The sequence below is a fragment of the Hippocampus comes genome, unplaced genomic scaffold, assembly GCF_001891065.2.
Source record: "Hippocampus comes isolate QL1 unplaced genomic scaffold, H_comes_QL1_v1.1 scaffold61, whole genome shotgun sequence".
Lineage (NCBI taxonomy): Eukaryota > Metazoa > Chordata > Actinopteri > Syngnathiformes > Syngnathidae > Hippocampus > Hippocampus comes.
Window position 1 is genome coordinate 292,614 of NW_017805501.1, and position 26,962 is coordinate 319,575.

The 26,962-nt window shown below is 45.3% G+C and overlaps 1 protein-coding gene across 14 annotated transcripts; it reads right to left on the reverse strand.

The window, feature by feature from the left end:
* On the reverse strand, window positions 1–25,767 carry LOC109520156 (pleckstrin homology domain-containing family A member 5-like). Of its 14 annotated transcripts, none has more exons than XM_019877144.1 (31): window positions 25,130–25,558; window positions 24,938–25,014; window positions 24,507–24,564; window positions 12,964–13,047; window positions 12,669–12,722; window positions 12,200–12,356; window positions 11,917–12,021; window positions 11,640–11,712; window positions 11,459–11,559; window positions 11,174–11,319; window positions 10,045–11,088; window positions 9,180–9,466; window positions 8,825–9,057; window positions 8,629–8,712; window positions 8,117–8,236; window positions 7,004–7,057; window positions 6,049–6,129; window positions 5,265–5,321; window positions 5,102–5,182; window positions 4,864–5,016; window positions 4,685–4,786; window positions 4,470–4,575; window positions 4,277–4,320; window positions 3,593–3,790; window positions 3,128–3,263; window positions 2,929–3,035; window positions 2,661–2,855; window positions 2,467–2,556; window positions 2,094–2,236; window positions 1,789–1,952; window positions 1–1,573 (listed from the first exon to the last, which is right to left on the reverse strand). In XM_019877144.1, the coding sequence occupies exons 1-31, from the start codon at window positions 25,219–25,221 to the stop codon at window positions 1,539–1,541; spliced, it is 4,461 nt and encodes a 1,486-aa protein (XP_019732703.1). In that variant the 5' UTR covers window positions 25,222–25,558; the 3' UTR covers window positions 1–1,538. The 14 variants fall into 14 exon arrangements, 13 of the variants coding, with proteins under 13 accessions (XP_019732703.1, XP_019732702.1, XP_019732705.1 ...); XM_019877143.1 differs by having other exon boundaries at window positions 2,929–3,050; XM_019877146.1 differs by having other exon boundaries at window positions 2,929–3,053; window positions 5,102–5,155; window positions 25,130–25,556.
* Between the last annotated feature and the right edge of the window lie 1,195 nt (window positions 25,768–26,962).

Consider the following 26,962-nt stretch of genomic DNA (forward strand, 5'->3'; position numbering starts at 1 on the left):
TTTGTATGAACATGAACATTTATTACACAATATAAAACACATGGGGTATGAACTTTAGCTTTTTGCATATAGGACCTAATTACATTAATAACAATCTCTCTAATATATTTGCTCTTTCGTTTGAATGTGTACATAAATTATTTTTTTCATATATACAGATTTTACATCGCTTTCATTTCTTTTGTGTTCTCAAGTCCCACTTATTGCTTCGTAGATGTGCTATTCTCTGATTCTCCACCAGCTCGAACAGACACATTCACCATTTCCTTTTTATTTTATTTTTTTTCCCCCCTCTCCCCTTCCAAATGTGACTGGAAACGACCCTGTCGAATCAATCCAGATCGATGAAAATTATAGTAAGTTCAAACAGAACCCAGTAGTAGTGGTCACTTTGGATTTGAAATAAAGCACTGGATGTGTTGTCGTGTGATGCCATTCACTAGAAGACTTCAAATGCTCCACTATATACAACTGTACACTTCAACATCATCAACTACACCCCGCCCCCCCCACCCCTCACCAAGTCTGTATAATGTAAATTATATAATTATATTAGATTGTAGGTTTAATACTAATATTTGTACGGCATATCAAAATTTTAACTATTTCGAAACAAAATCTAATTTCTATTCTTAATTACATTCGAGTCACAAAATTCGTTTTGAGTTGTTAAACGAGGGCTTCAAGTTCACGCCGTCGGCAAAAGCAACACAATTTCCCACCTTTTCCCTTCAGAGAATTTGCGGCCTTTCCGGGACAGAGATTTGAAGTTTAACACTGGGAATGTACTTCTCCTGCCCTGTTGTGGTAAAAGTCACGTCACCGTCAGATAAGGACTTTATGTGTCTGGCGCTGACCTCGTCAGGCATCGAATGACCTGCCTGCGGAATGGTGTCACTTTGTGAAAAGCGCACAGTTGTGGCAATCTCCAGCTTTGGCTGAATTCTGTGTAAAAAAAAAAGAAAAAAAGAAAAAAAGGAAGAGATGAAAAATCTTCCCTTTTGGCTCTGATGTAGCAATTATGCGGGATCTCTGTGTAAAAGCCCACAAACAAAATGTTTTTGGTCCAGGGTTACGATCAGCTTAATATGATGTTTGCAAATTGACTGTCAACCTAATACTTCTTCAGTCAAACAGTTTTTCTTGTTGTTGTTGTTCTGTTACGCTTCTTTACACCAAATGCATTGACTTGCATTATTATTTGTAGTTCACAGTCTTAAGACAAAATGTCAGATGTCAGGCTTCTGCCATGGCAACTTTTCTTTGAGCAGCATGGAAAAAAGGATAAGGGTATAACGTAGTACTAATATATATAATAATTTTTTTTTTTTTAATTGTAGAAAACCTTTGGGATCAGGACATGTACACCTAACGTCTCTGCCTCGGCCACTCTGCTTGCGGTCCTGTTTTCAGTCTCCTTTGTCGTGTCACAGTCGTCGTGTGATAAATGCAGGAAGCCGGGGAGCATGCTCGTTGCAACTTGCTACATTTGGGGGGGGGCTCGATGGGACGTCGTCGCCGACGTCCAGCTTCGATGCTCACGTGTCGTTGCTCACCAGGGTGAATATTTGTGCTGGAAGGCCAAGAACAATGAAGGGAGTTAAATATGCAAAGAGATACACCGAGGCAACCCGTTTTGTGAAAGTTTACAAAATGGACTTGGACATCACCTGTGCATTTGTTTACTGCTAAGATTGCTTCATTTTCAGATTTTTTTTTGCTAGATTTTCACACTAAACTTGATTTGCATTAGGCATTAGATTTTGTCGCCGATGGCGTAATACTTACAACCCAATAAGTTGTTGTTGTTGTTTTTCTTGTCATTTGCTGGGAGCTGGCTGTAGGATTCTAAGTGGTTCTCCAGGCTGCCCTCCCGGGCATTTTGTTGGAGCACATCAACCTCACCTTCTTTTGGCTCAGGGCTTGGCGTCTCTGGATCAGGACTCTGGAAGCTGGTCATTGAAAATGAAGGCAATTTGCAATGAGCCAGAGACAAGATGTCAACGCTGTGTGCGGAGCACACCGGAGTCTTTTAACATTATGAGACGATAATCCCCAAATTATGCCGTCGATATTCAGTGGAAGGTACACACCTGTTTTCAGAGGTGATATTGGTTGGCGAGCTGCTCATATCGTCTCTGCTTTTGTCCTCCTCAAAGGAGTGGAGGTTTACTATCTCCACGTGCTGGGTCTCAGCGCGCTGGTCCAAAATCACTGCCGTCTGCCTCTCACACAGCTGGGGGGAGAAAAAAAAGCAACGCAAAAAGGTCGGATCATTTTAAAACGTACGTGGGGAGGGTCTGTGCATTTAAACTGTGTGAGCTGCACGCATTCAATGAATCTCAAATGTAGTTTGTAAACTACATTTGTAAAATGTTCATTTGTGCTGGATGGAAATTTTCACTAATCATGTTGGAACTTCTCATTCGCGCTTACGGTGAAATGTCCGTGGTTTTGGCCGCCTACCTCATCTCCTGTGTCGTTGGTCTCAGTTTGCAGTAAGTGTCCACTCTCCGGGGTCATTTCCCTGTCACGCCATGCGTCTTCACACACCTCCTTTTGGTTCAAACAAAACCATGATCAGACCATTGTAATGGAAGACAGCAAGCGCAAGAGCAAAATACTTGATCTCAACAGTCAGGGTGTGAATCGTTCAATACCGGCGGCATCACAAAGGGCTCATCCTTGCTAAATGAATGCGAGCGGGAGAGGGCTTCTCTCCTCTTCTCTCGTTGCGACGACGCCTCTTGGTGTCTCCGCATCCTCTCCATCTGCTCCTCCACACTCATTCGGGGTCGGCCCACCTCTCTCTCTACGTAGCCAAATTGGTCTCCGAGTGCGCTTCTGGGACGATCCTGCAAAGACCCAAACGCAGACTTGCGGTATTTAATCAGATCCTGGAGATGTATTGTGACGAGCAAAACGTACCGATCTGGATTCAGGCTTTTTGGTCTTCCTCAGGGTGACGTAGGAGGCAATAGTCGTGGACTCCGGAGGGCTCATGGGAGATTTGCTTCTCGGGGGAACAATACCCACTGGGTAGAGGGGTACTGCTGCGTTAAACAATCGTCATATGAATTAGAAGTTTCACATAAGTATAAAAACGTCCCGGCGAGTATTTCAGTACCTTTGGTGGTGACAGTATCGATATTCTCAGCAGTCATGTCATTCTTGTCCTTGTCCTCACCGTTGACTTCGTCCATTTCCTCTTTGACGGTGGTCAGCTCGGGTTCGCTCTTGTACAACCGATAGTCCGGACCTTGCTGTGGCGGTGGAGGGGTTAAGAAACATAACACGCAAGCGAGACGGTCATCACACACAGCACTAAAAGAAAGAAATGTAACAGCATGCCAACAGATCGGACTGACTGAAAATATGCACACAAAAAAAAAAATCTGTTCACTTGAAATGCCTCGTAACGTTCAACTAAGGGTCTCAAATGAAGTGGGGATGTGAAAAGACGAGACTGAATGCCAAACGACAAAAACAACACCAATTCTTCCGCAGGTGAATGACTGATGTCACAGACATCGATGAAACCAAACATGTAGATAGGATGGAGCAAGCTGAGGGCGTATTCCGTTGCGCTTACACTGTGCGCGCCATTCCGCGAGCCGGCTTTGCGGTCCTCGGGACGTTGTGTGTAAGGAGGCAGGCGGCTGCTGGAGTTTGGATGGTGGGAGGGCATGTGAGGGGGGTGCTCGGAGGAATAGTAGTACTGTGGAAGAGGTGGACGGGGGGGAACGCCCGTTCCCGTCTTGATAGGACTGAGTGGCAACAATGTCGCTGCCTGTTAAAAGTTAACACAGCTGGTCTCATGCCAAGAAACTACATAATGCCACTTTGGCTGACCGACTGACATGCAAGAAGGGGGGTGAGGGGGGGGGGCAGTGTCGCTGTTAATACTTGTAGTTTCTGACAGTAAAAAATAAATGAATAAATCTGAGAGGCTTCCATAGTTCAAAGAAGAATCTACTTCAGGGTTGTAAGAGGCCGCCGTAAAACCAGATGTGTGTGAGTTTGCGTAAATCACATGGCATATACAGTATTCCAAATAAATGTTCCCTTTCGCACCAGTGAGCAAATGTCTTTTTTTTTTTTTTTGCAACATGGGAGAAAGCTAAAGTACACAGAGATGTTCCAAAAGAGATTCAAACCCAAATCTCCAGACTGCAAGGCGGCTGTGCTCACCCGCCATACATCATGTTGTCTCACAAATAAACTGTATTCTAATATTAATAAAGGTTTAAAAAAAGGGTTAGATGCAGAAGCTTACCTCATTCTTTTGTTGGCTGGAGAGTGGCTTGGAATCAGTACAATCTGCGAAGAAAAAAAAAATCCTTTTGTATGACTCAGTGTTATTAGCTCAAGTGTGAAAATAACCGCATGTGTGTGCGTGTTTTTTTTTTTAATTGCTTTACTCTGTAATTGTCACAGCACAATAAAACAGGCGAATAACTAATACTCACTGTCGATGCTGCGCTGCGGCTTATTTTTACTCAGGGCCTCCATCACATCCTGAATCCGCCACAGTTCCTTTTGGATCTCAATGTGCCGCTGGCTGGGAGGCTCGGTCTGAAGACACGCACACACACGCGCGTGCACACGGACGTACAGGCGCAGTTCAAATGTAGATGACTGCAACAACTGACTGAGTGTGTGTGTCGCTGTGTGTGTCTGTCACCTGTGGGCTGCCCAAGGCTTCCAGCTGCTCCAGTAGGTTGGACTTTGCCAGAGTCACGTCTCCCTCCAACCTGTCATACTCCCTCCACGAGCGCTCCAGCTCCTGAAACCACACTGCTGCGTGAGACCTACAGTCTCTCAACTCAACTTCTGACCGAGTACGTCACGAGGGCTGCTCACCGTATTGACTCTGGAAAGTTCTCTGCAGGTGCTAAGCAAGCCATTTTGGAGCACGTCCCTCTGCTGGACCAAACTTTGTGTGGCTGTGGTGCTGGGATCACTCTGGTCGCTTAACTCCTGACTGGCAGAGAGCAGCGCTGTCTCCAGAGTGTGCTGGGAATGGACAATACACATTGCGAGACAACAGTTTTCCTGAAATATCAACACCCCCCCACCCCCAAGAAAGAACACACTTTACCTTCTCTCTGTGAAGTTGCTGTAGTTTCTCCTCTTGCATCCTCACTAACTTGTCCTGCTCACAAAATCTGCTCAACTTGGTCTGGCACAGCAAATCATGGCGCGTTAAGAACAGTTGCTAATTGTAATATGCTGCCGCTCACACGAAATACTGTTTGCCTTACATCAATGTCATCGCTGGGTTGGATGATAGAGGAGTCTTTGTACTCATCTGGGGTGATCTGGGAGGAAAAACAAACATGAAAGAATAACATGAAAGGTTGGATGAATTTCAATCATTCAGGGGGGGAAAAAAAATCCATTCACGTGATGAAAGGCAGATCGTTTTAACAAGGCGAAAAGTGTGATTTTTCCTGCTACAGGAAACACCCTACATACCAAATTAGAAAAATCACCCTTTTGCAAATGATGTTTCAATGTGTCAAGCGGATCGATCGTTGGTTCAAAAAGGGCTAAACCGTTTCGGCAGACCATTCAAATCAGCAACAGATGAAAGAAATGATGCGTGACGGTTTCAAAACATAAGAGTCCTCATTGGAAGACACAATGTACACCATGGACAGCATTGAGGACACGGAGGGGGAAATGGGAAATCCATGACTGTGTAGCATTGAACTACAAGCCATGTTCAACTCAACAGCAAGCAGCCGGTGAAATAACTTAAAACCCACGTTGACAAATGATAAATCATGACGCTGCCACCTTGTGGACATGACCAACTGACTGACGACATCCAAAATGGAGAAACGGGTGGCGCATACTGAAGGGAGGACATGGATACAACATCATGTCGGATACAAAGGCAAAGGTCCAGCTTGAGTCAACTGTCTGAGAAAAGGAGGACAGCGATTTTGCAAACTCACTGCACGTACGCAGCTGACACGGATGCCGAATCCCAATCTGACTGACTGAACAGTGACTCAAGCCAGAACCTGCCTGAAATCTTACTTGCTGGTAGAGTTGCGGCCGTGGTGCCGAGTTCTCGATCATAGTGTGAATCATGAAGATAAGGGGCTCGTTCTCCTTTTTCTAGCAGAGTGGTAAGGAGGGGAATAAAAATAAAAAAATTAAAAAAAAACAGGACATGGGGCTGTCATCTTTGTTTCAAGCTGCTACTTTCAAAGCACATCCGTGGAAGTTTTCCCAAAGTGGGATTTGAGGAGATAAGAAGATGCACTGCGATACATCGTCATGAAAATCTGGACAAGCTACCGGAGGCCCAGTCAGCGGAGGTTACAACATCCTTGTCATGATGCCCAACACCAGGAGTGTCAAACATACGGGTTCGACTAAATTTGACAATGCTAATATACATAATAGTGCCCCTCGGTGATTGCTGAAAGGTCGTGTGTACGAGCCCGGAATGGGGCATAGCCTCGGAAGCTGAAGAAAGAGAGAGAGAGTGAGAGATCGGGAGAGACTCGGGAGACACAGTACATGATGTGATTGCTGAGGATACCGAAGACATCGCATCTGGCGCCCAACATAGAGCTCAGCAATCACACCCGGAGCAAAGTCTGTGAACAGCAGTTCCCAACGTGTTCCCCAGGGCCCGGTACTGGTTCCTCTGTTTTTCACGCACTATATACTCCTATTATCATCAACATAACATGGCCTGAAATTCACTTACACGGACCACATCCTATTTTATTATTATTTCACTCTTAGAAAAGGACTCACACTTAAAAAAAAAAAAAAACTCCAGCTTTGTCTCATCTGTCCAATGAAACTTATCCTCGGAGTGTTGAAGTTGGTCGCTATGCATTTGGGTGACTCGCAGTCACATCAGTTAGTTCGTTCGTTCTCTGACCACCATATGCACACGCATATAATGTAAGATGCCTCCACTTTTTTTTTTTTTTTTTAATGCAGCTCAAACAGAGGAAGGTCAGTTTGTCCTCACCTGGTTTTCCAGGTAAACAAGGTTCCTCTGAAGATGATGAGACAGAACATCAGTCTGCAGTGGCAGCAGGAAAAAGGAGGGAAAAGAAGCAGAAAGCGAGCTCTGTTTGGTAAGATGGGTTCAAGGAGTCGACTGAATTTCTCATTCGGAAGGAAGAAATGAAAAGAGGGTTTTATCAAGCCTTAACTTCAAATGCACTATATCGGTCTAGTTTTTCAAATTCGATGACCGGAAATCATCTGGCTATTTTTTTTTAATTATTTTTAGCGTCATCAAAGGCGGATAACCTCTCGGAATCTTCTCAACCCTGCTCATCGTAATTTCAACGGAGTAATGCTTCCCACAAAAGTTCCACCACGGCAGAATTCTTTGCGCACGTTCAACTCTTCAACCTGACATCGTGTTCTTCTGTCGACAGCTAACCAGTTGAGGCTGGCACGTCTGCTGCTTGCAGTTCAACAGTGGGCTCAACTCGACTTCAATTGCTTCAAGATGAGGTAAATTCACAATTGACAGAATTAATGATGAATCCCTATGCTCAGAAACAAATAGTGGGCTGACAGAACGGGGGATTTGAAAAAAATGAATAAGTACTGTAGAAATATGGTGAAGAAAGACACACGAGTGCCAGTTTGGCACCAACTACTGGCAAGGAAGCCGCAATGTCAGATATTTATATAGTTTTGGCTTCAAGTATCGGTGGCTGGTATCGGGATCAGAAAACAGTGAATATATGTGGAGATATGTCATTGGAAAATGTCTGATCTTCATGGACACATTCACACGGATATTCATGCTCAAAACACACATGCACACACATCCCCTCTACATCCCAAGCGTCACCCCCCCCCAAAAAACACCAACCATAAATCACAGCAAATTATCGCAATGCTTCCAACATGAAACTGATTCTGGAGTGTAGAATTTAAAAAAATATAGAATCATAATTAACCAAATTCAATTTCATTTGGACTGAACAGCAAGCGGCCTGAAGACGCATGCATCCGCTGGTATGCAACGTTTAGCCCGCAAAAGCAACGCCAGCACCAAAGACCGCGTCCAGGCGCGAACACACACCCATACATGCGCCACATCCATACGCTCAGTGCTGACCTTGGGGTTGGGCCCCTCTATTCCCAGGGCCATTAGCTGGGATAACGTGTGCTCCCGCAAGCTGTTGAGCTCAGCCTGCTGCCGGCGGAGCTTGATGAGCATCAGTGTCAGTTCCTCAGGCTACGTGAAGCATCACACAGAGGACAAATGAACTGCTACATTGAAAACAAAATAACCGGTCCGGTCAAGTGAGTGATGTCTCACAAACGTAATAATCGTCATCCACGACCTCCACACGACCTGTCTCTGAAGTCCTTTGTGACAACTCAGTTCTCTGTTTTTCTCTATTTTTTAATTGACTACGCAAGTTTTAAATCACATGCTCAAATATACCGCATAAATTTAAAGTCCCCCAAAGTGGACAAGTCAGGCCGTGTCTGTGAAACGGTGAAAACAGCGCTGTCAGCCAGTAGTAACGAGCGATAGCGAGAAGTCTGATGGCTGCGAAAGCCAAAATGTAAAAAGTTTGGCTTCACTGGAACAGCGTCTGGAAGAAGTAGTCTAAAACTCACCGTTTTGCCTTGCAGCGACTGAGATGTAATGGGCTGAGAAGGAACCCCGGCTGCCACAGGACGACGATCAAGTGTGCTTCTTAACTGAGGGAGGAAAAAAGGACTCGTGTGAATATGCCCCCCCACAAAAATAAAATAAAAACCTCTGCATGGAAAATCCGGGCAACACGGTTCGTCAAACTTGGATATCCTTTACCTTGGCAGGGTGTGTCCGGTGCAGACGATCAAGTGTCCCATCTTCTCTTACGATTGGCGACGAGATTTCGGCGTGGGAGTTGCCGGTGTTGGAAATGCCTTGCTTGCAGGGAGGTGGCAGAGTGTTGTAGAGGGCTAACGTCCCATGGGATGGCGAGGTGGGGATGGAGTGTACTGCGGCGTGTTCTGATATGTTGCCCATTGTCTTGGTACTGGGAAGGGTGCCGTAATGACCTACAAAAAAATAAAAATAATTAAGCAGAGAGTAGGACCATTTTTAGAACTCAAAAGTTTGCCTCAAAGAGCCGGTGGCAATTTTGAGAGCCGTAACTTGATCTTGATTGTGGCCCCACTACCTGTTGGTTGAGCCAGACTTTGCCTGGAGGAGGCCTGCCTCTGCTGCCACTCGTAGAGCTGCCACATGGTGTCGTCCCTCATCGACCTCCTCTTCTCCGCTGTGGTGACCGTGCTGGTCGAGGCAGGTCGAAGGGCACGATCGTACGCCGAACCCGCTACGCTGCAGATGCTGTCGGGCCTCATCATGCTGTTCCGGGGCAACGTGCGGTAGCCCTCTGGGTATCTGGGTACAAGCTGGGGGTGGTGGCTGGGCATGTTGCGGGGTAATGTCTGGTAGGATGAAACACTGGGGGCAACAAAGCAAAAATGGAGATCACTGGTCGCCTCTGTCGGTGCGATGCGCCTTTTTTTAAGTGACAAGATGGCTTTGTGTATCTCACTTTAACATTGAATTTACAGTCACATTACACCCACACACTCGTGTACTTATTTCAGGAAGCAGAACAGAGCTTTACTCTTGCATTGCTGACTAAATGGTAGCTAAACGCCATCCTCAACGGAGATGCACTTCAAAAGCGACACAAAAAGCTTTTAGCTCCCTCTGGACAACGAGGCCAGAACGAGGACGAAGGACTGCACAAATAAGAGCGATGAGGCAGAAAAGCTTTCAAGAGCTTGGGGGAGGAGCACAAGATGAGCAGTCTTAACGGTACGTTTACAAAAACATACTTTCGGGCCTGAATTTCTCCTTTGCTGGAATAATAATAAATATAATAATAATAATAATATTTTTTTCCGCCACTGGGTGGCAAAAGCGTTTCAAGTTGTGAATGGAACATGACATTTTGCTTTTCAAATGAAGAACAAATTAATTGGAATGTGAAAAATGTATTTCCACTGAATCCATGTGATGGATCCTCTTACCTTCTGTCCTCTTCTGTCCGAGTTCTGCGAGTCATGTGATCCAACTGCTGGGTGGAATTGGTTCTGGACAACCCTCTATCTGATTCCTGAGCCGGAGTAGCCGCAACCCTTGCCTGTCTTTCATTTTCTGCCGGCAAGCCGCAGTCGCCCGTGTGGTCTACTGACCCTGAGCCGTTTACCTGTGCAGGTTTTGGCAGCGCGAGCGCAGCCTGGCCCTGGCGGGAAGCCGACACGGCTGCTGCAATGGCAGCCGCCTGGGCTGGCTGCAGTTTGATGTTGCTTATTTTTGCGTGAGACGCGTCCACGCCGGGATCGTGCTGGAAGCGGCGTTTATCCCCATGACAAAGCGTCGCATACTTTTCCAAATCTCTTAGAGTAGCGTATCTATCCTCTTCTCTGAGCGTGCTGTACTTGCGAACGTCCTTCAAAGTGTGATATTTGTCCACAATTTGCAACGTTCCGTATGTCCCACTCTGCGTCTCCTTTAATGAAAGCTGCCTCCTCACTTCCCTTTGAGGGACGTATTTCGGCGTCTCTTTTACGAGGGTGGACGGAACCCCCATTTTTTGCAGGAGAAACGTGTCATCGTCCTTTGACAAAAAGCATTTATCACCAAGTTTAGCTGGAGCGAGTTTTCCTTCCGTTGCCGTCACTCTGTAATCGTCATCCACTTTCCGAACGGAGCACTTGTCTGCGTCCTTGTGAATGGAATACTTTTCGCCATCCTTTTGCAGCATGTACTTTTCGCCGCCCTTGTGCAGGAGATACTTCTCACCGTCCTTTTGCAACATGTAGCTCACGCAGTCTTGCTTTAGGCAATATCGCCCGCCCTCTTTCTGCAAGGTGTAGTACTCGCGTTCCTTCTCGCCATGCAGTTTGTCTGCATCTTTCAGCCGTTTCTCGTCACTTCGAGATAAGGAGTGTTGACGTGCTGGCACGCGATTCCGTTCGTTGTTCTGGATCTCTGGCCGGCTGAAGACTCGGTTGTTCAAGACGTTGTTCAACTCCTGAGGTGCCGGCTGTTCAACTTTCAACTTGTCCAACCTGTGATTTTTATACAGTTGCTGATGTGAGTTTGTGATTTTGGTTCCGTGATGATGACAAAAATCAATATGACATGGAGACTCACATGTCTATCTGCGGGCATTTCCCCGCGGAGTTTTTGACAGCTCCACCGTGGACAAGGGCGGCGTCTGTCATGACTTTCATCCAGGCCTCCATTTCTTTGGCTGTATCGGTGCAGAAATAGTACGTCCTCATATTGGGGTGAGTGGCCTACCAGGAAGAGAGATTAAGAGAGAGAGCAAAAGAGAAGCGACAAAAAAAAAAAAAAAATTGTAAAATTCAGGCATCTGTTACCATCATACACTGTGTTGACTTTTGACGAAACTTTTATTTTTTATTTATTTTTTACCTTAAAGGCATATTTTCTGCTGATGTGGTCATCCACTGACAGCATGGAGATGTGAAAGCTCGGGAGCAGGATACTACCCAGGATGCTGTCTTCTTTTTCATCTGCAACACATCATTAACGATAACTTAAAAAAAATAATAATACATGCAATGGGAGTCTTCAGGCTCGTGCGTCTCCTTACCGCGGTAGTAGAAAAGGCACATGTCCGACAGAACAAACCACCTCTTCTTCCATAGCTTCATGCCTGTACTGTCCTTAGGGGGTCAAAGTTCACAGAAAAATAATCAACCATACATTTTTTTTTTTTAAATCCCTCTGCTACCTTGTTTCATTCCTTTCTCTACATAGGGCAAGAATAAAGTAAAAAACTCTCACACTACATTTGATTGCATTCAACTAGCTGAAAATAAAGGCTTTACATTTAATTTAAGGTTTCGTGAAATGTGAAATGTTCTGACCTGTTTGTAAAGCCAGCTGCTTTTGACCACCGGGGCATTGATGTTTCTCTTGATGGAGTTGGACCTCTTGCCAAAGTTGTGAACTTTTTTGGAAGACCTCGAGGGCTGTTGGAATCGAAAATAAATGCCGAGGCATTTACCAAAACCAAACCAAACGTCAAAAGCTGATCCTTTATGATTTGTGCATCTTGTGCACATGCGTGGACTGAGAAGCTCCGAATTCAAGAACATATCGATGAATCCCCCCGACCTTGTTCTTTGAGCTGACCAGAACGATACTGACCCGCGTGAACGAAGAGGAGTGAGTCAACGTGGCAGCAGGGCTTCCGGTGAAGTTGCTGTTGTCTGAGCCGCCGGTGTAGTTGGATGCTTCGCTCATGGTGCTCATGGGACGTTCCTTTTTACTGCCGCTATTTTCCTGCTCTGGCTTTGGAGCTGTCCTGCCGCAAGGTAAAGAGACACAGAGAGATGAAACATTTGACCTCCTACGCCACATAAAAATAAACAGTCGTACTCGTACATGGGCTGAAGAATTGCAATGGCGATGAGCGTCACATTAAAACGGACCATCATCATCTCGTCTGGAGTCTGATTAAATCTCCCAGACAATGATCGCTTCACCTTACCCTCAGTGACTTTTCACCAGCTGGCATGCAAGTGCATCCCGCTTACCATTTAGTGTTCAACTGATTCGTCGTGACAGAAAAGCCGAAAGCCAAACTACTCTTTCTGTAATTATCAGGCTTTATTACCTGGTCTCAGACTCTAGGGGCTTGTCGGGATGGACAAGCTTTCCGTATTTCACACTAAAAGGACAGGAGGAAGACAAGATGACAAAATAATAAGCATGCCAAACCAAATGTGATTTCGTAAAAAAAAAATAATAATCATGACAATGAATGACATAAAACAGCACTCACCCCAAAATGAGTACAAAATGTATAATAAAAAAAAAAGACAACTATTGATGGTTTCCTACATTAAATTAGCTCATGAAGTTTATTTTTCCAGAGATGTGCAGTTGAGTCACGTCAGCCAGCAACTTACTGTTCATTCACGACAAAGATACAGTTGTCCTGGGAGGGGGCTCCTGATACGGGGTGCTTACACGTCACCTTTCGCTCATTGTGACTGGGGGGGAAAAAAAAAAAAAAGAACGTTTCAATAAATGTCAAGCTCTGCATTTAACAGTTGAAAAACACAGGACCTTGACAAGAGGGCGTGCATCAAAAGAAGATTGCGCTTGTAAAATCCACCGCTTGCAGCCATAAATCCATCCCTGGAGTAACTTCGGAACACGATGCCACACACACACAGCCACACACACATACACACCCTTCCCTAAACAACAGACATTTTTGTCACTTTAGCACAGTAGCGTCGCCCACCTGCTTGGTAGAGTGTTACACGTCAGAATTGCATGAATGTGCATCGACGTTAAAATTGAAGGGGTGGTACGAGTAGGCATTATCATTGGATATGTCGTGCATACAAATAGGTCAACAAGGTGACTCCGATTCGTTGTATTGGTCACAACAATGACATCATCTGCATTCAAGTGCGATGCCAACAGCTGCTGTCGGGGAAACAACACCTCGGGATGAACCGGCAGAAACAACAGAGCCCTGATGCACCCGCTTCTCTTCACAAGCTAAAACCAATACGCCTTGGCAACAGGCTGGGCGAGCATTGCATCGGCACTGATCCAACCGGACGGCATATTTCACACCATGTATGGATTCGGCCATTGCGCACAACTGTATCGTCTGTTATCAAAAAAGCACCAGCAGAATGTTGACTCACCGGATGAATAGCTGAAGAAGGGGAATCGAGCCAGAAGGATGGTAGCCTTGTCCATGAGCTTCGCTCTGAGTGAAGGCAGCGGTGCCGCTTGTGCAAGTCACCGCTCAACAGCACTCGCTGCCTTTCTCTCCCCTGCTCGGCTATCCACTAATGTGCCACGATTCGAATGTGTCAAAGTTGTCGAGTATGATGGGCCGGAAGAAAGCTTCCGAGCTTGGCAAGTTTCACAACCGGTCCACTTAGACTTTGCTTAGCAGACCAGTAAACACTTTATCTTGGTTAAATATGTCATTGTGGTGAAACGATTCGAGAGATACAGGGCTTGATTTACACTCTTAAAACTGCCGGCTCAAAAAAAACAAAAACAAACAACAACAACAAAATATCTAAATTGGGTAAAATAGCTAACCCAACACTGGGTCTAAAAGGGCCCGAGTGCATTAGGTTGAGGATTTGACCCCCCTTGACTAAATGGGAGCATCGCAAAGATTCAGAATGGCAAAAAAAAATGAAGGGGAATTGCAGAGTCGGGTAATCTCCGCATCTATTGAGGAGAAAAAGAGGCGGCACGCCGTGCTGCGCCCGCCGCCACCATCGTCCTGCTTCAGGCTGCAGTTGTCATGGTTACCCCATCTGCAGACGAAAATACGTGTGCCTCTAGCACACAATTCAACCGGCATAGCCACACACTCACCGTTCGGCTAACTCATATACACACACAGGCTGATAAACAGTCGATACTGCACATGTCACGGGTAACCGTTTGATTGACAAAAGCCAACTGCAATTCACAATATTTTCCCATTGAAAAATGCTCCTGCTTGACCACAAATACCCAATGCATTAAAAAAAAAAAAAAAACGCCAATACTTAATGAAAAAAAAAAGTTTATATTTACAACCAGCATTAAGTTAAAAAAAAACAAAAATAATCAAGCAGATCTAACCTGATGCAGTTTTGGAAATGGAAAGGCGATTCCTTCTTTTTTTTTCTACAAGTAAAACTAAATGAATAGCCATATGCACACTGAAACCCCGCCCATGAAGCTCCCTGAAATTAAACCCAACTCTCAGAATTTAGATGAAGATATTCCTCTGGTACTTTAGTGCCCTCTTGTGGCCATTGACTAACATGACAACGAGGCATAAAAATGGAAATGCTGGAAAAAAGTCCCTCGTGCTCATCTATTTATCCCCAAAATAAATACGGATGGAAAATCTAAGTCTCTAAATTGCCCGCATGTGACCCATTTATGACAAATATAAGTTGACTGTTTTTTTTTCTTCATCGCCTGATGGAAGCATTGAGAAAAATAATTCAGCCCGAATGCAGAGCATGCTGGGAAAAATGTTGCTTAATATTTTAAGTCAATCAAAATGGGAACAGTTGCGGTGAATCAACTGTAAAGCCTCAAATCAATTAGACTTCATATTCAAGTAAAGATTTTGCATCAAGGGATCCACAAGACACAACCGGTCTCTCCAAAGAACGACGTCACCAGAAGAAAAGCCGAAAGATGGGAAACAAATGGAGATCAAGAGAGCGAGGAGGACACAATGGATGGGATTCGTCTTCGAGCGCGTCTGATGTGTTGACGTCGAGTGTACAGACTTCATTAGAGGCTGCAAATAAAAGAAGACAAGGACGGAAAAAGCCTTCCTTCTCCTGGCCCGGGTCCCAAGAGATCGTTGCGATCAAAGCCGGATGTGATACAAGCACGCTTCCAGTGCCAGGAACACGGCGAAGAGTTATCTCGCTCCACCCAAAACATCCCCCTGATTGCAGCAATTAACTTCTACAGCCAAGGATGGAAAGATGGGAGGAGATGAGTGAGAAAAAAAATTCCGCGTCCACTCGCAGAGTTGATCCGAAGTTCACTTGAGGCAATTTGTATTTGCCATTGCATTCCATAATCCAAATAATTCCACAACGCGATGTGGAGTATACAGGTCGCTGACCCCGAGCAATTTTCAGAGCCTGCGCCAAGAAACGTGCCTGGAGAGAAACCAGGCGAGCGCAGCCGCCGGCGAGCGACTGAAACCGCCGTAAAAGGACTGCGCAGAAACCAAACGCGTCTCATGCCGAGTTCTGGAGCTGAACTCCCAATTATTTCCCCCTCGCGGAGATGGAAGTGCATTCAAAGGCAGATTTAGGATTCTGACAAGTGGTTTAATAATTCAGACACAGCAAGGAGGAGATTCCCCTCTTTGTGTCGAGGAAAGGATTTCCAGCTCAGAAGCCTCGTGGGGGTGAAATATTAACTTGAAGTGTGACTGATAGCGCCATTGGGATATGAGGCGAATATTCAAAAATCGAGATGAGCAACGCCATAAATGCTCCCGATAAACCGCGGCGGGTTGGCAGACTCCTATTTCCCTGGTTGCGCTGTTCACGAAAAACCGCTGCGGAAATGTTTGTGTTGGCGGAGCACTGAAAGCGATTCAAACAAACAAACAAATCGCTGCGGTTGCTCTTGACTGTGAACTAATAAATTGCGCGTGTGGAACTGCTGTATGTAAACGCAGCATTGCAATTGAGATCATATTGCTCGACTGGGTACTGTAGATTATGAATGACTCTGATTCGGTTAAAGGTATGAAGCAGCAGGGCAAATGCCCCCCAAAAAATTAATAGATCATCATTGGAATTTAATTGTTTTAGTCGCCGTAAAAGAGAATGTTAAGGCCCGGGTAACCTAAGGAGAACCGAGAAAAATATTCCACGCAGGAAGGAAACTCAGAACTGTGAGGCGCAGGTGCTAAAACCACTTTTCCACCGTGCCGCCTTCTCAGTGAATAATAGAAAATGCGGTGCAGTTTTAATTGCTAAACATTCCAAAGCATAAAATGTAATCTGACATTTCCATCAAAGTTAAAAAAAAAAACACACACACAAATGAAGATCATCTGAAGTGCTGACAACCACAAGAACAAAATCTGTCATCCATTACATCGTGGTACAAGATGGCAATCGGGAGTTCTTTAATCAAGGCTTAAAGCATCGACAAAAACACAGAGCGACTTGTCAAGGACTGACCAACCATCATGTGTGTCATTTTTTTTCCCTCCACAGCAAAACAAATGAGCAAAATTAGCTTTCCTAAGACTCGCCGGCTTATTACGACTGCGCACACTTACAGTCGGTCACAGTCGAGACAATGTGGTGAGAGGTGCGTGCGGCTCCCAATGAGTCAGTCCTCTCAATATCTGCAAACACAAAGCTAGCATAGCAGCAAGTATGATGATTTGTGCTCTTTTCTCTTAACCTTCATGCTGTTTATTTTTTTCATTTTCAAAGCTTCCACCTATTCCATCTTTGTGTTTTATTTCCATGCATACACATTTGTTTCATATGTTTTTTTAAGAAAGTGGGGATCCTATAGATCCTATAGTTTTGGTAATTATTTTAAACTTCCGATTTTGTTGTCTTTCTGAAAAGGCCCAAAGCCTCGACTTGAAGACACATCGCAGAAAACAAAAAAAAATAATAAATAGAAAAACATTTTTTTTAAAAATGACCTGGCTGCTGTGCCGTTAATGATGTCGAAGCAGGCAATGCTTCCATTTTCAGACCCTGCCCCAGCACAAGCAGCCAGGACTAAAGCGCGTTCCCAATGCGCTGAATGTTTACACTGAAAACAGATTAAGATTGCCCTTGTCTTTGTTCTTGTCCTTGCCTACTCTCCGCGGGGGAACCGCAGCCACACTGACCCACGAGAGGGGAAATTGACTTTGTCTCTCATCTTAGCAGAGAGAAGGCGTCCCGGCTGCATCGTGTCGCTTCCGATATATTTCACTCCCAAGTTTTGTGGCAAGCGACATTGTCAGGGATTCAATACAAAATGGCGCCGCCAACCCAATTACTAAAAAGTAATGATTGGCAACAAATAATGACCTCCTGATATTCCTCGTGTTTATTTTGTGTTAAACAGTATGAGTGATAGCTTCCTGCATGGCCTTGGTGGGGCGGGGGGCAGTTGGATCACATGCATTTCAAAGACACTGGACATAGCTGGAGGCTTCAGCTGCTGGAGACAGCAATTGCTCGGGGGACTTGACAAAATGAGGACTGCAGTGGTTGAGACGGCGTGGACGAGGTGCAGAATGCCGTTTCGGAACAAGTGCAGCAGGTACCGAGTGAGCTCGCGGTAAGCCGAACGGCTTTAAAGGGCTTTAAGCTATAAATAAGATGCGAGGAGGATAAATGGTGGTTCATTTCCACCCAGATATTAGATCGAACTGGCTTTTCTGATGCTTCTTTTTTTTTCTTTTTCTTCTTAATCAACAATGCCGATCAGCAAAGGCTATCCTGCAACAGCGCGTAACAGGAGAGATGTCGGCTGCATTTCCTTTTATTGAATCTGTGTGCAGAACTTAATGCGACGGCAACACGGCACAAAATATGCGGAGCCACGTACGGCGAGTGGCCCGCCTCCTGCGCTGCCGCCTTCCGCCGCGGGAATGCACAACCTCTTTGCATCATTATTACGCTGCAAGAAGGGCCTGGCACCGCTGTCGGTAGAACAGCATTCCACTGATAAACAAGCAGGCAGCGATGTCATTTTAGGACACCGCTGGCATGACTTCACCAGACTGCGACTATTAAAAAAGAATAAATGTATAATAAATAAATAAGTATGCTGTAGTAATATTTTTGGGGCAGATGATCAAGAATATATGCCAGTCAGTCATGTTATATTATAGGTCTAGATGTGTTGCTGCACCGTTTCATCAAGTCTAGTATTGTTAGCCTGTCAAAGGCATTTGGAATTGTGCGTTAGCATTCAGCTAGCTCGTTTTCGGAAATTATGTGGTGTGTTTTAGGTTTAAATTTTCAAATTTAAATTTGAACTGGGAATGACAATAAACATCCATCGGTCCATTCTCTGAGCTGAGAGCCGGACTTTAAAAGCTATCAAAAGTCTGCAACTGTCACTCTCCCGATAAAAATAATTTCTGATGACTCAATTGTCACTGATTCAAGCTTGGAAAGTACGAATTCATATGGCATAAAAAAAGCTTCCCTCTCACAGCCTTTCGAAACCTTCCAATGCGCGCTTCGCAAACGGATATCATCCATCCTGTAGAGCCGCACACTATTTCTTCCGCGTATTCTTGTCGCTGTCGTCCAGGCTCCTTCGAGCCAATAAAGCAGAAATAACATTACGGCGTAAATGGGCACTAGTGGTGGTTAGACACCTATCTGCTGAGCCCAGAGGGAGAGCGGTGGTGCTTTGCTGCCTAGCTAACTTCATCTGATTTATGGCTTTGGTCTGCGACGCGGGTGGGAGTGTGGGGCTGGTGGGGGTGGGGGATATCCTCCTTGAACATAACACAATATACGATTGGCTTCACATCATTCGCCGGCAGTGTGCGCGACCAAGTCCTGGCATGGAAAAGAGAAAAAACTGAATTCAAAGTATTTTAACCATCATTTTCAAGCTCATCTTCCATCACTAGCTGAAAGACACACAACACAAGCTCCTCCCCCTACATACAAGCTGATCAACTTCAAAGCACTTCCTGAAGACGAATTCCTACTTCGTGGATCATTGTAGGAACCCACCCCATAAAAAAAAAAAAAAGCAAATAGGTGAGTTTTTCGGGAAATAGCAGAGGACAAGTTCACCCCCAAAAGAAAAATAAGCAAATCGCAAACCCGAATAGGCGGCACAAAGTGTACCTGTAAGCTTTCTGCCTCGTGACAAACGCACTTCCATTTGCTGAAGTCATTCTTGATAGACAAGCCAATTTTGACAACAACAACCGCCACAAAAAAAGTTTTGTTTGTGCTTCCATCTGCTGCTTTTAAATCCATAATCATAAACCCAAGTCTAAGCCTCCTATTGATTCCAGAGAAGGATCACCACAAAATCCTATTCATGTTGTCCATTTGTTTGTTTCTGCTTGCAGGCTCACATGTACAAATACACACACGCGCATACACACAATGCCAAACGGATTTGCGGGCATTGAGCTCAACTCTTCAAAACCAGATTGAAAACGTTAACACACTGCAAACACCAAATCAGCCGCTGGACTGGATCAAGAGAATTTCCGAAACTTGGCAGAGCCTGGAACAGATCCCCTTGATCATTGTAATCCTGGCCAGCCTCAGTAGTAGATTATCTATTCGTTCGGCGAAGTCGGGCGAGGAAAGAAGGAAGCTCCCATTTACCCTGCTTGTCGTCTGCTCCCGAGACGAGATGAGAACAAACAGTAAGTTTTGGATTTGGGACCAAAAAAAAAAGAAAAATACTGTAGGATCACAGCCATTACCAATTCGTTTTTTTTCGAGCTCACCACAAGACCACTGACATCACTCGTGACAGTAATTTCAAGACCGCATAAACCAAGACTTTGAGGACTTGGCGGCGTCACATCCATTGTGGGTGCGCTGTCCTTATTTCCACGCTGCTGTATTGCATCTTTTTGGTCATGTCGTTTTCGTGCTGCAGCCTACGATGTTGACAAGGGCCGCCTTGTTACGGCGGCGTGACGCACCGCTAACTTCTGTATGACTCTAGCTGCCTTGGGCGCCGCCGCCCAACAGAAATGATTAGCAGCTCGTGCACTGATGAAGAAAGCAGCTCGTAGCTGCGAGAACTAATGTGAATCGCACGACTCATTGGCCGCCGACACTTGGTACGTACAGCGCGGTAATATGCTTCAATTTGGCACGCTGAGCGGAGAGAAGCTTACTCAGCAACGGGGCTCTCTTCCCTGATCGGTTCCGAAGGGATTGGCGAGGCGGCGAGTGGACATCTGCATTTGATGTCCCTTCGAACATACGCTGATGTTTGTTGCGACTCTCATAAAAAACAAAAAAAAAAATCTCTTGCCAAAATCTGGCAGGTGTTACATTCTAAGAATGAGCCAAACCCACAATCAGCGGCTCTCGGTTCGAATGCGAGACTCAAACAACATGTGCGCGCTTGAGCGTTTTGGTCTGCGTAGATTTTACGGGAATTCATTTCTGGAGAAGATCTGCCCCACCTAGCCCATGACCCATTTAAAACTATTTGATGGGAGAAGGAAAAAAAAATAAGAAGAAGTATGTATCAGACACACCCACCCATGAGGGACTGAGATGTCACCAACACCTCGACGGGTCAAGTATACGAGGTGTTTGACATTTTTGTAACACGTTTGCTTTAAGTACAGCCTCCAAAACTGCCATTGAAATAAATCAATGCTATCAATCTCTCAAACAGATTCAATAAAAAAACAAATAAATAAATGAACGTAATCCCCGCAGAGTGTGGCTTTAAGGATTTACAGCCGTACCGCTCTGTTGTACTGCATTAACACTGGCAAAGATTCCCCTTCCATGGGATTTTTTTTTTTTTTTTAAACCTAAATTAATCTCCAAAGCTTGACGAGCCAACTTCATCAATCAGTGGGACGACTGCAGTCACGCGTTAAAATCTGCATGAGAGGGACGCACAGATGATTCGAGAGAATTTTCAGCAGGCTATCCGAATACCAAAATACTCGATAGCCTCAGCCCCGAAATTGATCTAAGTGTGCAGAGCGTGTGTGACACAGACGCGCCGGCACATAACGCCTCACAAGACTTGATATGTTAATTTATGAAGTCTCCCGGCTTTTGGTTTCCTTCGTGGGAGGTTGGAGGGGGTGTCACGGCACTGTGGCCAATGTGACTGTCGTTGCTTTTCTTATACGGCGACGGCACTTTCAATACGCGGTTAGCGCCGTGTATTGGTGAAAGGTGGGTGGCGAGGAGCGTTTTATTTTCGAGGGCTGAAGCCTTCCGGCTCATTGAAAGGCCTCGTTTGCTCGATGTTTCTCGACGGGTTCTGCGGAGGCTGTTAACAGCAAGCAGTGCTCCATGCCGTTTCTTTTTTTTAATACTACATACTTTTATTGATGTGAAGCACATTGAGTTAGCTTGTGTTTGAAATTCACCGTACAGATAAAGCTGTCATGCCTTGCCTGGAAACAGACAGATGGACACGTTCCACAAGAAAATCTGCAAACACTTTAGTCCTTCTCCTGGCACACCTCACAAATGAAATGTACCCCGCGGGCATGGGGGGCGGAGGGGGGCTGTGCGTTGCTCTAATGAGTTGTTGATTCGCTGATCTGTACATAGTGTGCCGGAATCAGCTGCTGCTTCTGCAGTGAAAGCACCGCCATTGTTTCTCTGACACGGGGGACAAAGAGACTACATTAGTGTTACTCTGTTTATTTTGCAAGACTCCCAAAGTATTCAGTAGCTGCCACACACCCACACACATTTACAGTCCTCCCAAACGATGTGTCAGTTCAACCCGTTTTCGGCCACCGTGTCTGTTTTCGCCCGTACGCAATTCGAATGTGGCAAAATTGACACCTCCGCACCGTGTGCAAAAAAAAGATATCCAACGGGCCGGATGGGTTACCCCCAGCTTGTCGCGGAAGGCCAAAAGAAACATCCAACTCCTCTTCCTGTTTCCAGTCACCTCACCCTTGGACTCACTCGTCTCATCACAAATCACACTCGAGACACCTTCACTGCCTCGCAGACGTTGGGAATTTACAACCCTCGCGAGCATCTTGCTCACAAGGTTGGTATCAGGGTCATTACAATCCATTTTTGGAAAGCGTTCCCTCCCCCTTGAGATTTTTATGTTGTTTTGTTATTGTACTTTAGCAATAAGCAACCCTGCAGTTGTGTTGCGTGTCCGTTGCTTGAAGAGCCACGCAACATCGGTTCGCTACAACTTGTCCAGCGTACCAGAACTGCAGCGCATAAAACCACTCTTGTAGGCGCTTGAGGTCGAGAGAAATAATTTAGCCGCGCAGAGCTTCAAACAAGTAGCAAGCGCTTAAAAAGAAATCTTGGCGGCCAAAACAGTTTGCCGCGAACGACCTTGGGAAAGACAACATGCACTAAGTCAACAAGAAACCGAATGCGAAATGTATCCTCCCGGCGAGTTATCACTACTTTCCAGATTGGCACAGCCTCGGGCACGTTTTTGTCATCAGGATCAGGATTTGACAAATCAAACACAAACTTTTGGATTCAACGGGAATTTACTGTGTCTCGACGATGTCTGCTGAATGTGCTAACAAAATAAGAAAATCATTTGAATACCACTCGGTGCGCTCAGCCTCACCCCAAGGCCAAACAATCCTAAACAAGCCCCATCCGACGCATTCTGTTCAAAGTTTCAGTTCATTCTTCAGAAAACTGTTTTGGGGGGACAAAAAAATGAATAAATAAATAAAAATGCATTCAAGCACGTTTCTATTTCCCCACAGCAGGTGACACCAAACTTTTCACGGTGCCCTTATCTTTGACACGCCGATAACGCCGAGGCGCTCGACGCCTTGAGTCGCGTCATGTTTCTTTTCGACAAAAGTGTCCAATTGACGTCTGGAGAATACGGCTGCGTTCGAATTGTACAACAAAGACTTTGCTTATCGCCAAAGCACTTCAAGCTGACGCCTGAATGCGAAACAAGTCGCAGTGGTGCCAGTCTTGCCGAAACTTAACGGCAAAACTCTCAAGAGCAAAAACAGATCCCACACATTTGCTGAGACGGACATTTTGCTCGACAGGTTCTATTCCCACACGGGCATTCGCAGCCTATCACATACTGAAAGTGATGTCACTTTTTTTTTTTTTTTTGGTTACATGCTGCACAGTGTATTTACCTGTCCGTGTGCACGCATGCCTTTGTGCAGTCAACGTGCATTTATACATACCGACGAGCAGCGATTTTGTGCTATTTTTAGAGCAACTATATTCGCTCACCATATGTGTCAGCTGCTGTTCTCAAAATGGCCACAGATCACACGCAGCAAAACTAGCCAGGAAAGTCTGCGAACAAATGAACCATTCCGAAAGAGAGAGAGGTAATTTTGCTGTCAAACAGGTCCAATAAATATACATGTAAATACTCATGGGACACTCGAATGAGGCCAGTAAGGAAGCACGAAGACGTTTGCGCAAACACAGCACACCAACAAGTAGAGCCTGTTCAGCTCAACCGAAGATCTGACTCACACTCACTTGACAAACATGGGTCTAACTGACAGTGCAGGCGACTCACCCTATTGGACAAGAAGTGGATTTCCAAAACTAGCCAAAAACACTTAATGGGTGCTGATCAAAAATGGTGTCCTGTCACCTGAGGCTCAAGTAGGCACACGTCTCAACAAAAGGAATTTTGATCCATTGCTGTTGTCGTGTACGTGACGTCTTCTGCCCCATCAATGATTTGTTTTTGTTCGTGAGTGTGCATTTTGTGCACTTTAACGCTGTCTCCTCAGTCACCGACTGATGACTTTGCAGTACGTTCGAACGACATGACCCAGTCAAAAATATCGACTCCACATTAGCAGTTCCACGCTTCCATAAACAAGAGCATCTACAGACCGAGAATGCAAAATTATTCCTTTTTTTAGCATCTATTTGAAAACGTTAGCATCTATTTGCCTTAAGTCCGGTACATTGGCTGTGGAAGGAAGATGTATTGAGGAACTATGGTACATATTTTTTACGTACGTATCAAGAGGACAACCGCGGACAGCCTTCAAGATCAGCAGACAAAGAGAAGACCGTGTTCATTCACAGGGACTGTCGTGTTACAAGAGAGACAAACAGTCGTGTATTCCGCCAGCAGGGCAGCGAGGGAGCTTGGTGGGCGGCAAAGACAGGAGGGAAATCTCTGCCTTGCCTACTCAACAAAGCAGCTCCTCGCCGCCTGAAGATGGCCACTGCAACGAGCGGCCGATACATATCTGCCTCACTCATCATTCTTGGGAATCCCAACTTACTTGATGAAGCAGCGAGCGCCCTCAAATGTGTAGCCTTCCTCCCATCCTGTTGGTAAATCTGTAAAGGGCAGCAAGGGGGAGATACGGCAGACGAGCGTTACAGCTGTGCAGGGAGATGTGATCTCACACACACATACATACCAACACACACTCCCATGTGATGCAGCGTCTGGGCGATAAAGAGCTCATTTGGCGTGCATGTGTTTCCACAATTCGGCACCCACCATCCCGATTCCTCCATCGTTTTTTGTTTTTTTTTCCGGCCCTGCATAATATCCAGCTGTTCGCCTCATTACCCTACAGATGTGCATTTGACTTTGCCACAACGCCTACGTTACCCGCTTCACGGCATTCACTCAACTTCTCCTCTTCGCTAGTAGCCATCACGAGCTCGTGTTTTATCGGGAGACAGTGGGAAAACAATGACTTACCCGGAGTTTTTCTGTGCCCAGTTATTACAGCCTCTCCGGTAACGGGCTGCAACCAGGTTGTACTCTTGGCTTCTTCGCTGTTAACAGAAGAAAACGGAGGGGAAAGGGTGATGAGAGCGCCGGGGAAAAAAAAACCGAGACGACTGAATAACCAGGAGCATCTATAAATCCTCGTATCCACACGATATTTACTTGATGAAGAATATACGTCCATCCTGGGTGACACCGTAACTCCAAGAAGGCGGAAGACAGGAGAGCCAGTCCGGTTTAGGATCCGCCGCCATGTCTAGCCGAAAAGCTTCCCGAGCTGCGGGTGACTTCACACTCAAACAGGGGCTGGGGTGCGCGCGTCCGCGTCAAACCAACAGGCGGGAACGCGCCTTGGAAGACACAGGCAGCAGCAAACGATTTCTGCCAAATGTCAGGAGGCGGGCCCTCTTTTCTTCACAATTACGTAAGACTTAAGTTGTGCTTGGAGAGTTTGGGCCTTTAAATAAATAACGAGTCTCCGAAAGTATGCGCGTCAATTAAAGAGAGCGCCGTGGCAGTTGACAACCGTGCGGCGCATACAAATGAAATCATTAAGAGAGCAAACAAATGAAAACACTACAATAATAGCCTTTGTGTCAAGGTCGTTTTTGAAATAAACATAACTCCTGAGAAACAGACTCCAGTTCGAGAGCATTGTGTTATTTGGGGCTGGTTATGATTGTTACTCTTCACTCATTGGCGTGTATAAAATAAATGGCCACAAGTATTGTAGTTATGTGTTGTGTTAGCGTTCATCCCCCACCCCTGGTAAAAGGGAAAGTCAAGTCAAATTTTTTCTTGACAATAATAATATGAGACCCCCACCAGCCCTAACACACTATAGTGATGAATATTATGTTTGCGGAATAAGAATTAAGAAGCAAAATCCACCTGTTCCTATCCATCACCTTCGGCGGCCATTTTGTCTCTTGCTGTCGCCTGAAAATGACGTCACAATTGCTCAGGGGCTCCATGTAATGACCAAACACGTTTGGTCATGTGACATCGATACAAATACTAATACTAAAACTCATAGCGTAGCAGTTTCAAGAAATTAAAAAAAAGGATAGCGAACAAACCTGCTCTAAAACTAACTTAATTTAAAACGAGTTATAATTAAATAAAAACTAACTACAAGAAAAAAAAATCCCAAACTACTGTATTGTAAGCTTGCCATTCACGTCATGGCCTGATTTCAATCGTCTCAAAATGCATACCGAAGAGAAATTTTCTTTTTGAAATTGTATTGTTTTCCTTTATATCTTATGTAATTGTTTGATTTTTTTTTTACAGACAGCCCACCTCAGTCAGTCCAGTTTAAAGAATATCTCCAGCTGGTAGCAGACCAAACTAATCCTCAAGACCCTCTTTCAGCCCTAATGCAGTCTAATAACAGAGCTAATGCTCAGTAATGAGTGGCTCATTTTGAAAGAACTGTCTGTCAGAGGATGACATAGTGTAGAGCCTTTCCTTTCCTCCTGTGTTGATCTCCGATCAGAGCACTGTGTTCAGAATCTGTTCAAAATGGTTCCTGTTCTTATACTATCTCGAGCTGCTCCCACGCACAGCGAGGGCAACATCACGTAACCCATGCAACAATGTCCGACTCCACGGCAGAGCTGGACTGGCCATCTGGCATCCAAGGCAGATGCCCAGCGGGCCGGCATCTTTTGGGGCCGATGCGGTGCTATTTAATTATGATTTTCCTCCATTTTACCCCAAGAGACTGGCCCACAATGTTAAGAGAGCAGACCATTAAACAGCAAACTGAATGAATTAACACATTGGAGTCTTGCAGTTGATGTCAATTCTATGCAAAATTTTCACACTGTGGCAACCAAACGACATGGCGTAGAAGTCACTGTTTATCAAACCACCCAGAGTCATGGTTTCATGAAATAATGTCCACACGTAAGCTCACTTGCATATGGCTGGAAAAGCCTTCAGCACCCAAACAGACCATCCCCCCCCACCCCCACCCCCACCCCTCAATTC